General features: G+C 40.8%; 1 protein-coding gene across 2 annotated transcripts in view; it reads left to right on the plus strand.

Annotated features, from left to right (window-relative positions):
* tgfbr2b (transforming growth factor beta receptor 2b) overlaps window positions 1–10,040 on the plus strand; it is a 30,657-nt gene extending 20,617 nt beyond the window's left edge. For both annotated transcript variants that reach the window (XM_015357036.2, XM_015357037.2), the window contains exons 6-7: window positions 8,508–8,635; window positions 8,937–10,040. In XM_015357036.2, the coding sequence (XP_015212522.2) occupies window positions 8,508–8,635; window positions 8,937–9,116 (308 nt within the window). In that variant the 3' untranslated portion in view covers window positions 9,117–10,040. The remainder of the gene's footprint in view (window positions 1–8,507; window positions 8,636–8,936) is intronic.
* Window positions 10,041–13,272: the final 3,232 nt, after the last annotated feature.

Below are 13,272 nucleotides of genomic sequence, written 5' to 3' on the forward strand. Positions count from 1 at the left end.
CTCGGTGGTTTTTTGTGTGAACTTGGTGCGTTCTCCCTGTGTTTGCATGCTACTGTTTGCGCCCACAGTCTCAAAGACAGACTGGTAGCTGAGTTGGCTTCTGGGAGAAGTGGTCCTGGTGTGAGTGTGTGTATCTGTGTCTGTGTGTGTCCTGCGATGGGCTGTGTGTGTCCCATCCAGAGTGGACCCTGCTTTGCTTTAGTGCTTTTATCACACTTTGCTTTTCACTACATTGAAACAAAAGTTTGAATTTAAAGATCTGCTATTCTGGAAGAATTAAATATATAATATTATTCTTAAAATTTAAAATCTGCTTTTATTTATGATTTGCCCTAACTGCGTTGTATTTTAGCTTCTGTAGCTTTTTCTGTCACTTGCAGTAAATATGTGCTGCTTTTTTTTTTAAATAAAGGAATAGTGCAGATAGGTTCCTCCCACACAACCAATTTCTCTTGCCCAGTGAGCACATTGTTATATTTCCGTTTTGTTTTCTTATTATACAGGGCCTTTCACTCCTGAAGCCTTCTCTATTATGCTAAATTTGCTGCACTTCTTTAAAAAGGAAAATTTTGTTAAAAGCAAAAATCAAAACGAGAGCAATTTGTCATTGCTGCCGTTCTTGCCAAGCAAAACGTCATATAACACAAAACAATGTCAATGATTGTGTTTATTGCATTGTTATGATTTTTAGGACATCACAAAATTTAAATTGGTCAGACGTTTAAGTGATTAAGGAGCATAAACACGTTTTATTTTCTGTTGTTCCTCTTTTTGTGGCTTTGTTTTTGGAGTACTTGGCATCAGTATTGTGAACGAGCAGTATATGAAGTCTTCAGAACGTCTTTGTTAATGACAGCAGTTGGCTGGAGAATTGTCGACCTCATGATTGAGCTTTATGGTTATACAGTTCCAGGATGCGCTCAGATAGTTACTGGTGAAACAAAGCCATGTTTGGTCGGCCACACATGACATTTTAAAAAATAGATTATTTTGGACTGTTGAGTATCCTAAAACCTTAAGGCAGTTAAATGTTGGACATACATGTCCTCATGCACAAAATATAGAAAAGGTCTGTGAGCAGAAGTACAAGGTTCTGGACAATGTGGCTGTCCTGGGAGCACTTTCTTGCACACTGTAATTTAGTGCACACACAAATTAGGATCATACTGTAGGTACCTGGAACCCAAGGGCAGCAATAGTAATTTAATGTGTTACACAGTACGTAACCATCCAGTTGAGCCAATGATGCACTGGCGGAGGATTATTTGAAGTTTGATGTCCTCATTATGTTATATACTTTATTAGGTATTTTCTGGTCAAATATTAGGGTCAAAATGGATTTGAATACACCTCTCAGGCGTGTAAGCTTACAGTGCTGTTGTGAAAAAAACACTTGGGTGTTCAGAGTTCTCTGACCCATGATGTGGCAAGTAGTGTAGAGTTAAAGTCATTTTAAACATGCCAGCTATTCAGAGGTGTCGAGCAGGGGCAGGTGTTGAGAATTTGGCTGAAAAAGCAGTGGAATCCAATTTTCCAGATATCACTTTTTATATCTGTGATGTTGATGGGGGAAAAACTGAAGTAATTTGCCCATTTCTCACAAAAATCTGTACATAATTTAACATAGTTACCCTATCTTACTAAAAGTAAATGGTCTGCAAGCAAATATGCAGTCTTTTGCAACAAATGAAAACAAACATCTAGAAAAATTGTCAGTTTATATTAATTTTACAGACATTTCAATGTATACATATACAGTATTATGATTCATAGGAGAAATGTCCAAAATTGAACCAAACCTTCTCCTTCTTACATATTCTGGAGTAATATTTTAAAACAGTGGACACTTTGTTGCTATTTCCATGTGCAGGAAGCAATTATGAAAGTACTGATTTTTAGGTTGCAAATTCATAAAGATTTAACAGACGATTATAATTCTCACCCAACAAAAGCAATTCCGTCTCAGGCTTCCTAAGGAAGAGGTCAAATGTTTTTTAGGGGAGCTTTGTCAAAATGTGCAGTTTTAATATGTTAAGGAATAGCCAGCAGAAATCAGTTTGGAAATGTCTCGTTTTGATAACTGTGCATCTTGTGGTCCTGTGGCAGACAGAGTAGATTATTCTCAGAAAATACCTTGAAGTCTCATCTTCAGAGACACATAACTTCTGTAGTAGTAAATCACTATTGTCCAAAGTAATGAATTTCAGTTATGGTGTGTACGTACATTGGCCCAGCACAAGAGAGCTGGGGTATAACTGGTTTACAGCACGAAAGAGGTAACTGTTCAGACAAGAATTGGTGCACAGCTGGAATAATTTATACAGTACAGTACATTTCAGTTTAGTCTAGTCTCAGGAACTTGGCCTTCCTGATGATGTACATGCATCACTTTGAAAACTCCACATGCATTTACAGGAATTGCTGCTTTCTGGAAGTTAAAAGTCACATATAGTTAAGTAACCTATGTTTTAACTTGATTTTTTTACAGTTTCTTTCTTGTGTACATTGTGTAAAACGTTCCTACAACAGGTTTAAGCCTGGGGTTACTATGGATTGCACATCAGGGTTTAATTTAATCCTCTGTGATTTTGTTTTTCTTCTATCAAAGCTGAAATAGGAATGAAAGAATGTGCAATATGTTAAATGCTAATGACTATGTGCAATTGCTTCTACTTAGACGTCGTTGCTTAAATTCATCTTTAGCATAATGTGGTGCAGATTGTGTTTTTCCAAAGTCCTTAGAAACAGACCAAGGCTTTGTTACAGAAACTATTTTATAGTATAAAAGACATGAATACACTCACTGTCCAAAATATTAGAAATATCCCTGGGCTAAATATTCCGGTCCAAATATTAGAATGCCAGTACATTTCTAGTGTGGATATCTTAAGGAGCACAAGACACCATTAATCGTATCACAGCTTCGGTCGGAAACAGTACTGCATGACGAATTGGACCCTAATGGTTTGGACTGTGCAAATTTCAGAACACATACCGCCATATCTTATTCAAGCTGTCCCACCATGTCAAGCAGTAGGTGCTTCTAATATTTTGGCCAGTGAGTACTATTACTGTACTTGGTTCCGTAGGCATAAGACGATACCATTGCATGCCCTTTAAAACTCTTGGAAGCTCACACCTCAGTTAATTTTAATCTCTTTCCAACACTGGTCCCAGAGTCAGGACTGCTAAAAAAATTAGCTTTCCTCCTTTTCACTACGCTGGGTTGTGGTCTCTTCTCTTTCCGTGCCACTGCTATTACAGGCTCTGCCTGAAGGATGGGACTTAAGATCCCCATCCCCTCTCTCCTCTGCCCGGCTCACAAACACTTTTGGTCAAAGAGATCTTACTGAGCTTTCACTCTATCCTGTGGAGTAATTCGTATTTCTGTTATTACCGTGTCTTGCACTTTGGGAACAATCTACAACGTGATCGTAAATCAGGCACTTTTCAACTACAGCTCAGCTCGTTGCATTGAGCAGAAATTATGCTCTTATGCTTGACTTCTCTGTCCTGTTTGCTGTTTTTCTTGCTATTCGATGATTCTCATAGGGGGAATTTACTTTATAGAGGGAATTTCAATAACATAGCACATATGGGAGCATACAGCGCGATTCGGGGCTGCCTGTAGATTTTCTTGGTTCCACCCTGCTTTCCACTAACTCCTCATATGTACAAAACATTAAGTGCCAGACAGACCTGCAGCGTTCTTAGTGTTCGGTTTTGGATGTCAGCGTTAAAAAAGGAAACATGCATCTCTGCGAGCCTCCTCTGTCGGGAAAATGCACAGAATTGAAGTCTGCCCATTACAGTTCAAATCGGACTTCAAAAGTCCGTATAAGAATGTGCTCTTTATCCAAAAGTGAAGTGTGGGTAAGAGCATCTAGTTTCGTAATTCACCTCCTATATAATTTGAGTGTCCGGAATTAGACTTGGTGGAGTTTGGAAGATCACTTAACTATGCTGACTGCCTGCCAGCCCTGGAATTCTTTTTCTGGAACATTTTCAGCAGCTGTGCACCAGATGTCAGCTTTGGCGTAGGAGCTGTTTGTCACTCAGAGCTCTAACAATCTGTATGACGCCAATAACGTAGTGCAAAACAAGTGTAATTCCGTTGACAGCTTTCTCCAGGAAAATCAGAAGCATCTGTGTACGGAACCATAAGGCGGATTTTTTTCCTACCCTAGCCTTTAAAAAGGTCCTATTTTGGATGTTTCTCTGTTGCTGTGTTTTCATGGAGAATTGCTGAGGACTAGGGAGGCTTGGTTAGATTGCATGTTTCTGGGAAAGAGATGTGGTTCAGCAGGGTTTCCTAATTTTACTTCCAGACTTTAAGTGGAACTGTTTTTTGGGGCTTGGTATAACCCCCAAACCCCCAGCCCAACTAGAACACAAACTTGGACTTTTGGACTTTTTTCCCCCTTGTGTTAAAAAGATGTGGAAGCAGCACAGGAAGAGGCGTAAAGTAGTTGACTGCTGTTGTACCTTTTCCCTCAGATTGCTTCAGTAAAACACCCCGCTGTATAAATGTGAGTCACTTTGGGTAAAAGAAGGAGCCAAATAAACAGTCATAATGATTATGACAAAGATGGGGGTGTACAGTGCCTTGCGAAAGTATTCGGCCCCCTTGAACTTTTCAAACTTTTGCCACATTTCAGGCTTCAAACATAAAGATATAAATTTTTTATTTTATGTGAAGAATCATCAACAAGTGGACACAATTGTGAAGTGGAACGAAATCTATTGGATTTTTGAAACTTTTTTAACTAATAAAAAAATGAAAAGTGGGGCGTGCAAAATTATTCGGCCCCTTTACTTTCAGTGCAGCAAACTCACTCCAGAAGTTCAGCGAGGATCTCTGAATGATCCAATGTTGTCCTAAATGACTGATGGTGATAAATAGAATCCACCTGTGTGTAATCAAGTCTCTGTATAAATGCACCTGCTCTGTGATAGTCTCAAGGTTCTGTTGAAAGCGCAGAGAGCACCATGAAGACCAAGGAACACACCAGGCAGGTCCGTAATACTGTTGTGGAAAAGTTTAAAGCCGGATTTGGATACAAAAAGATTTCCCAAGCTTCAAACATCCCAAGGAGCACTGTGCAAGCGATCATCTTGAAATGGAAGGAGTATCAGACCACTGCAAATCTACCAAGACCTGGCCGTCCCTCTAAACTTTCAGCTCAGACAAGGAGAAGACTGATCAGTGATGCAGCCAAGAGGCCCATGATCACTCTGGATGAACTGCAGAGAACTACAGCTGAGGTGGGAGAGTCTGTCCATAGGACAACAATCAGTCTTACACTGCACAAATCTGGCCTTTATGGAAGAGTGGCAAGAAGAAAGCCATTTCTCAAAGATATCCATAAAAAGTCTCGTCTTAAGTTTGCCACAAGCCACCTGGGAGACACCCCAAACATGTGGAAGAAGGTGCTCTGGTCAGATGAAACCAAAATCGAACTTTTTGGCCACAATGCAAAACGATATGTTTGGCGTAAAAGCAACACAGCTCATCACCCTCAACACACCATCCCCACTGTCAAACATGGTGGTGGCAGCATCATGGTTTGGGCCTGCTTTTCTTCAGCAGGGACAGGGAAGATGGTTAAAATTGAGGGGAAGATGGATGCAGCCAAATACAGGACCATTCTGGATGAAAACCTGTTGGAGTCTGCAAAAGACCTGAAACTGGGACGGAGATTTATCTTCCAACAAGACAATGATCCCAAACATACAGCAAAATCTACAAAGGAATGGTTCACAAATAAACGTATCCAGGTGTTTGAATGGCCAAGTCAAAGTCCAGACCTGAATCCAATCGAGAATCTGTGGAAAGAGCTGAAAACTGCTGTTCACAAACGCTCTCCATCCAACCTCACTGAGCTCGAGCTGTTTTGCAAGGAAGAATGGGCAAGAATTTCAGTCTCTCGATGTGCAAAACTGATAGAGACATACCCCAAGCGACTTGCAGCTGTAATCGCAGCAAAAGGTGGCTCTACAAAGTATTAACGCAAGGGGGCTGAATAATTTTGCACGCCCCACTTTTCATTTTTTTATTAGTTAAAAAAGTTTCAAAAATCCAATAGATTTCGTTCCACTTCACAATTGTGTCCCACTTGTTGGTGATTCTTCACATAAAATAAAAAATTTATATCTTTATGTTTGAAGCCTGAAATGTGGCAAAAGGTTGAAAAGTTCAAGGGGGCCGAATACTTTCGCAAGGCACTGTACATCAATCATGTGCCAAAGGAGAAGGAAGAGATGTATTAGTAAAGGGCTTTAAGATTTTTGTTGTCAATCTACGTATTTAAACATGGAAATCAAGGGAAAGTGACTGAAAATTACTTTTCAGGAGGGGTCTTACTAGTGTAACTCTTGTTAAGAAGAGGAAAAGCTTGATGAAAAGGTGGTCCAGTATTATCACAGTGTTACAAATACAGGGTTATGAAAATAGAAATTTACCTCAAATAGACTGTGTGGGATAATCAATGATTAAAAAATATAACCCCCAAATTGTAAAGATATGCCAAAAATATACCTGAACAGTGGGTGTAATTAGAGGCACCTGAGTTTCTTTGATCTCTGGCACAGCTGTGGTTTAAAGAATAATAAATCATGCACACTGGGTTAAACACATATTAACCCAAAAGGAATAGTGTGAGGAGTATGCTGCAGACAGTCAAATTCAAATATCAATCATGTTACACAGTGGAATAGGGATGAAGTTGTTATTGTGGGAGATTTTAATTTACCTCACTTAGATTGTGGAAAACCCAAAAGGCCATTTCACTGAAACTGAAATGTAGAGACACTACTTGTGTTCATCCAGTGTTTGCAAACATATATGTTTTGAAACTGTGAAGAGTCCAAAACAAGGTTTTATGATTTCAGAAAAGAAGAGTATGAAGGAATGAGACAGAGTGTAAAATAGGATAGAATCAATAGTGAATAGCAACATTTTTAAGCTATTCTGCTTGAAGCAGAATAAAAACAGTTTCATCCCCAAATTAATTTTGTATCAACAACTACAAGACAGTAGCCCAAATGCCTAAATAAATCATGAAAAAATAATAATGCACAAGACAGCATTTAATAAAATGATTAAAATAGAACAGTTAAAGAAATTGAGTACACTGAATTGTTAGCAAAAATAAAATGCCACTGGTGCATATAGACTGGCATGTTTAAAGAATAGAAACTTAAGGTGGATCTGTTTTTTTTATTGTTTTAAACAGAGGAAATACAGTTGTCAAAAACAGGAAATGTCACATTGTGAAGCCAGCTGCTGTGCACGGTGTATGTCATGGCCCCTGTTTCCTGTCCTCATTGATTTTGTACAGTAGTTCAAGTGGGCCATCACAGGCTTCACAATTCCCTGAGCTTATCAGTATGATATACGGCCAGTCTTAGGAAGTCACAACTGCTGTGATTTTTTTTTACATTGGCTAATTTCACCAGTTGCAAGCAGATTGCAGTTGTTTCTTTCCTTTTTGCTGTCAGTCCGTTTGGAAGGTGAGAACTGAAGTATAGGTGACTCTCAGCTGGACTTGATTTGTTCAGTCTAACAGTGGAGGCAGTTAGTACTGATCAAGCCAGAATCAGCGTATTTATCCCCCCTGTGAACTTTGTTCATGTTTTTTGGGTCTATCATGCTAGTATTGTATATTTCACCAGAACTGTATGACAGTAGAGTGGTCCAAGTATAATCTACAACACTAGCAAGGAAGAAAAACATCCAAAGGAGATTGAGAGCACAAGAAAGCGTACCGTACACATCTCCACATGTGTCTTATTGACGACATATTTGGATTAAGCCACTTCCTGAAACATCCCAGTGATCCCACCTGCCATGATGGTTCTCGCAGATGAACCTGCCCTGTTTCTGATCTTGCTGAGAACGAACCTGTCCAGTTTCTGACCTTGCTGAGAACGACCCTGTCCAGTTTCTGACCTTGCTGAGAACAAACCTGTCCAGTTTCTGATCTGGCTGCGAATGATCCTCCCTTGTTTCTGACGTGGCTGCGAATGAACCTCCCTTGTTTCTGATCTTGCTGAGAACGAACCTGTCCAGTTTCTGATCTTGCTGAGAACGAACCTGTCCAGTTTCTGATCTTGCTGAGAACGAACCTGTCCAGTTTCTGATCTTGCTGAGAACGAACCTGTCCAGTTTCTGACGTGGCTGCGAATGAACCTCCCTTGTTTCTAATCTGGCTGCGAATGAACCTCCCTTGTTTCTGATATGGCTGCGAATGAACCTCCCTTGTTTCTGATCTGGCTGCGAATGAACCTCCCTTGTTTCTGACGCGGCTGCGAATGAACCTCCCTTGTTTCTGATCTTGCTGAGAACGAACCTGTCCAGTTTCTGACCTTGCTGCGAACGAACCTCCCTTGTTTCTGACGTGGCTGCGAACGAACCTCCCTTGTTTCTGATCTGGCTGCGAATGAACCTCCCTTGTTTCTGACGCGGCTGCGAATGAACCTCCCTTGTTTCTGATCTTGCTTCGCAGAGGTAAAGGAGTATGAGCCTCCGTTTGGCTCCAAGGTGCGGGAGCACCCCTGCGTGGAAAGCATGAAAGACAACGTCCTGCGTGACAGAGGCCGCCCAGAGATCCCCAGCGGCTGGCTGAACCACCAGGTGAGATTCTGGGCCTGGCAAAGATGGCGAACCAGGCCCCTGCATCAGCCAGGTCACAGTACTCCTCAGTTGCATTGTTATGGCAACAAAACAACATGCTTCATTACCAGGCCGAAAATGTGAATTGAAACATGTATGCAATGATCTTAATGATCGTTGTTACTAATTATTTTTATTCCTATTACAACCGATAATAGTATCGATTAGAAAAACATTTCTTTTTTGGCTCTTCATGCATTGCCGTTCCAGTATGTACAGTGCGATGGGGCTCACGGGGGTACTCCCTTCTCTTCCTGTGCAGGGCGTGCAGCTGGTGTGTGCCACCATCAACGAGTGCTGGGACCACGACCCAGAGGCTCGTCTGACTGCCCAGTGTGTCGCTGAGCGCTTCACCGAGATGGACCACATGGACAAACTGTCCGGGAGGAGCTGCTCCGAGGAGAAAATCCCAGAGGACTGTTCCGTGAGCGACGGGAAGTAGGAGCTCCAAACGGGTCGGCCTCGTCGGGGGGGCTGGTGGAAATTTAAGAGGGGAATACAAAGGTCCAATGGAGCAGCTCAGCTTGGGACTTCAGGCTTCATTTCTGGGGGAAAACCGGAATCTTCCTGTCCCGCTTCCTGGTTTTCTGAAGCTGTGGTGTGTAGCCAGGGCAGCTGTGTCATTCTGTTGAGGTAATCGGGAAGGAAGGAACTTACAAAAATGGGAGATCTTCATTTATTTTTTTGTAACCATCGGCGCTCTCCGAAAAGGAGCAGAACATTTGCAGGACTAAAGAAATAAGCTTTCATTATAACCTTTGACGTTTGCACTTTATAAATGCATATCCATACCAGATTATGTTTTATATTCATTATAAGAATATACGTTATGTATTAAGGGTTACCTTTACCACTTCAGGAACATCCAACACAAGCAGATAAGGTATGTCACTCTTCTGCTGTTGATAACCTTGCCCTTTTCTAATAGGGCATTTTTATAGCATAATAATCGTGGTAATATAGGGAAGAATATATTTTTTTAAATGTGCTCTTTAGCGATGCCTGATCTGCTTAAAAGGAAGTCGTACCAGGAAGAAATTGTCTTTTTGATCTAAGAAGACTGTTTTTGGCTTGCTTGGTGAAGATCAGTAGGAACAACAGACATCCCGAAGAAAACAAACTGTGCAATCCAACACCAAAAAGGGAAAGGAAGAATCCTTCACAAAGTATTGTGAACTGAACTGCAAACTTGTTTAAGAGGATTAGCCATATCTGATAAATATTTTCTAATTAACACCTGTATGTTACTCTGGGTATTATTGTGAAAAGAAGATATATTGACTTTTCAGCTTTTCCATGAACTGTGTATGCAAGATCATGTTTTAACTGAGAAAGTGATTAAAACATTTCAGTATTTACTCCAAAATCAAGCATTAGTCTATTGCTTTTTTTAGCTAATAAGTTTTTGCTATTTTATTTTATATGGAGTTTATAGCAGAGTGCTTAACGCACAATCATTTGATAAATTGTGGTGTATGTTCGCATGCAAAAGCTTTCTTTTATCAACCTGGGATCCAATTTCCCCATCTTTATGGTCAATCCTCGATATGGTTCAGAAACTTGTTTTCCCTTCTGTTGCTGTGATTCAGCTCCCATTTCCAATCCCCGTTCCTAAACACAATTTCCTTAATTGTGCTTCACCTACTGAAATTTATTTTTACCCTTTAAAATTGAGCTCCGAGTCAAACCAGAACTGTGTGGTAGTAACACCTAAACGTGTGTGCATTTCTCTCTGCATCTCTGTGCACTCTGCAACTAGTTTCAGTTTCCAAACGAACATTTTCCAGTGTTCATGACAACAGCCCACGGAGAATGTGCTGTGTGATTCATGACACGTTTCATGCAGTACTCTGCTCTGACTTCCGCCCAGATCAGGACTGAGAACTGGGCTTCAGAAAAGACATGGAAATACATTTGTGACCTTCCAGGACCCTTTCTTTTGTCAGTCCTAGGCATGAGTGACCTTTTGTGATATTTCAACTACTCATTACGGCAGAAGAGGATATTCTGTAGAATGGAAAAGTACTGACCAGGTCAAGGGGAATTTCAGACTGACAAAAACTGAAGGCAGAGAGGAGATCAGTCAAATGTAATGGAAGATTACCCTCTACTGTAAATATGTGTCGTTTAAAAATGTAACCATTTTCACCTCTTTTCCAAGAAAAGTGATTTTTCCCAATAGAAACTGGTAGACTGAGTACATAACCTCTGCTCTTAGGCTGTAGTTAATTCCCTTACACTTGTGCCCCCTAAAACCCATGAGAAACTTAAGTTTTTGCCAAAACTGTGATTGCAGAAGTGAACTCAGATTGAACTACAAGCTTTTTTTCTCATGCTGACAGTTCAATTGCAATATTCCCATTGCGTATAGGCGAGTTCAGGAATATAAACTTTTCGACGGTGGGTTGAGTTATCCAAAAATGTGAACAGATGAAGCTCAGACACTTGAAATGAAAGGTAATGTTGAAAATAAACAGGTATTAACAGCTTCTGTACTGTGAAGGCGAAGCAGAAGTATAGCACTACACATGAAAAATACTGAATCGAGAAAGATTTGTACATTAGCCCCCAAAAAAATGTTTGCAGCCATTACTAAATATTGGTATTCATGTCAAGTACTGTATTACCAAAACTGGCAAACCTATCTTGTCCTTTAAATGCTCTTTGTATTTTTCAGGCATCAGTAAATGAAGGGAAGAATCCTTTGTGAAGGGTTATACCGTGCAGATTATGACAAAAACAACTGCCGCCAAAATTTAATTTTAAAATAAAGTTAAAGCACCCATTTTTAGTGCATAAAACCAGGAAGAGAAACAGTACATTTCAGGATTGATGTTCTCCCTGTCTGAAAACAGATGTGAAATTTATACTGTGTCACCTAATGAGAGAATATGGTTCAGACATTCCAGGACAGACAGTGGATTTCGGCCCAGTTGCAGTGATGCAGAACTGAACGGGACAAACTTGGCCCTTGCAGCTCGTTTCTTTACTCCAGTCCTGTTTGAAGCGGTTTTCCTGTTATCAACACAGGCTTGCACAGTGGAGTAGCGAGAATCTGTACGGGACCTGTGGTCTCCACGGTTTGTGAGGCCATATCACTGCTTTCTCTCAGGCTAGGTCTAGTGGGCCCAGACCAGACCTAGTACTGTCATGATCGGCATGATCGGTTCTCGCACATGTAACTGACAGCTTTCTTCTTGTATCGTATCTTCAAAATACCTTACTCTGAAGCAGCTGTCAGTTACATGTGCAAGAACGTGCAATGTAAATGATGCTTCCACTAGCAGCAGTTGTAGAGCAAATGCCCTCCATCAATTGTATCCTGTTTTAAGTAAAAAATAACCTCATGGGCTGTGCTGTCCAGTTCTCTTCCATGTTAAGAAAGTGACTATTTGCTGGAGTTTGTGCGTCACTGCCCTTGTGGACTGTGAAGATAACGATTCAACTACGCAGCTCGTTGAAATTGTCCAGATCTGCTGTGGGTAGATTACTAGTTCCATCCATCTTACCTCTGTCCTGTACGCTCTAACCAAGGGCTGTGATGGACATTAGGTACAGTACAGACATCCTGGTCGTGCTCTCAACTAAGACCCACAGACGTTCAGGCGTTTTTTGTGTACAGGTCAGCCTACCACCAGAGGGCGCCAAATAAAAAGACATTCAGATCAAGAGGAGAGCTTTATAGGAGTGCTCTCAGCCAAACTTTGCCATGTGCACAGTACGACAGAGACCTCTATTGAATGATCTTGGTTTCTTTAGACTTGTGTGTAAAAGTCGTTTTATACTAAAAAGGACCAGAAATAATGAACAAAGACCAGAAGTACGGTAAAATAAAAATGCTGGCGTGTCAAACTTATCTAAAGCTTCGTTCCATAAGCTCTTGGGTGTATGGAAGAGAAATTATAGAAGCTAACAGAACTCTGTGATAAACTGCCGTAGGCCATCTATGGGTTTTGTAAATCAACACAAGTTTTAAAAAAAAGGTTTACAGAGATACAGTTTTCTGTCTTGCTTGCTTTCTTTTCAAAATGTGTATTTAATTCAGCTTTTTACTGAATCAGATTGGAGAGGAATGGTGTCTCACAGCTCTGCAGACTTGGGCGTCTGTGTTTATGTGGGGTTTCACCAGAGACGTGCTCTCTGTGTTTGATTGGCTGTCCTAGATGATCTCTTTCTCTGTGCTCCCATGGCGGACTGGTGTTACATCACACTCATGGGTAGGGCTGTCATGTGCTCTCTGTCTTACCTAGTGCCTTGTTTGTTCAAGACAGGTTGATATAACACGATATTATGGGTTTGCTGATAATAGATGGCTGAATCGGATAAGATTTGTTATACTTTTGAATGTTTTTAAGTTTCTGTGATAGTTCAATTATGCAGTCAGGGAATAATCAAGTATCGATATGCCAGAGCCATGAAATCAAGATTATTGTCACAGCACTGCCCTGGCCAGTCAGAGAAGGTGTGGTCCTCTCTGTGTTCCAGGTGCTCAGACACATCCAGCCCTACTACTGCTGCCATGTCCTGTGTCCAGTCGATCAAAGTTCCCCTGCATAACATTCTGCCATTCTGGACACTGTTATTCCTTCATTCCTTCT

The sequence above is a fragment of the Lepisosteus oculatus genome, chromosome 10, assembly GCF_040954835.1.
Source record: "Lepisosteus oculatus isolate fLepOcu1 chromosome 10, fLepOcu1.hap2, whole genome shotgun sequence".
In the NCBI taxonomy this organism is placed as follows: Eukaryota; Metazoa; Chordata; class Actinopteri; order Semionotiformes; family Lepisosteidae; genus Lepisosteus; species Lepisosteus oculatus.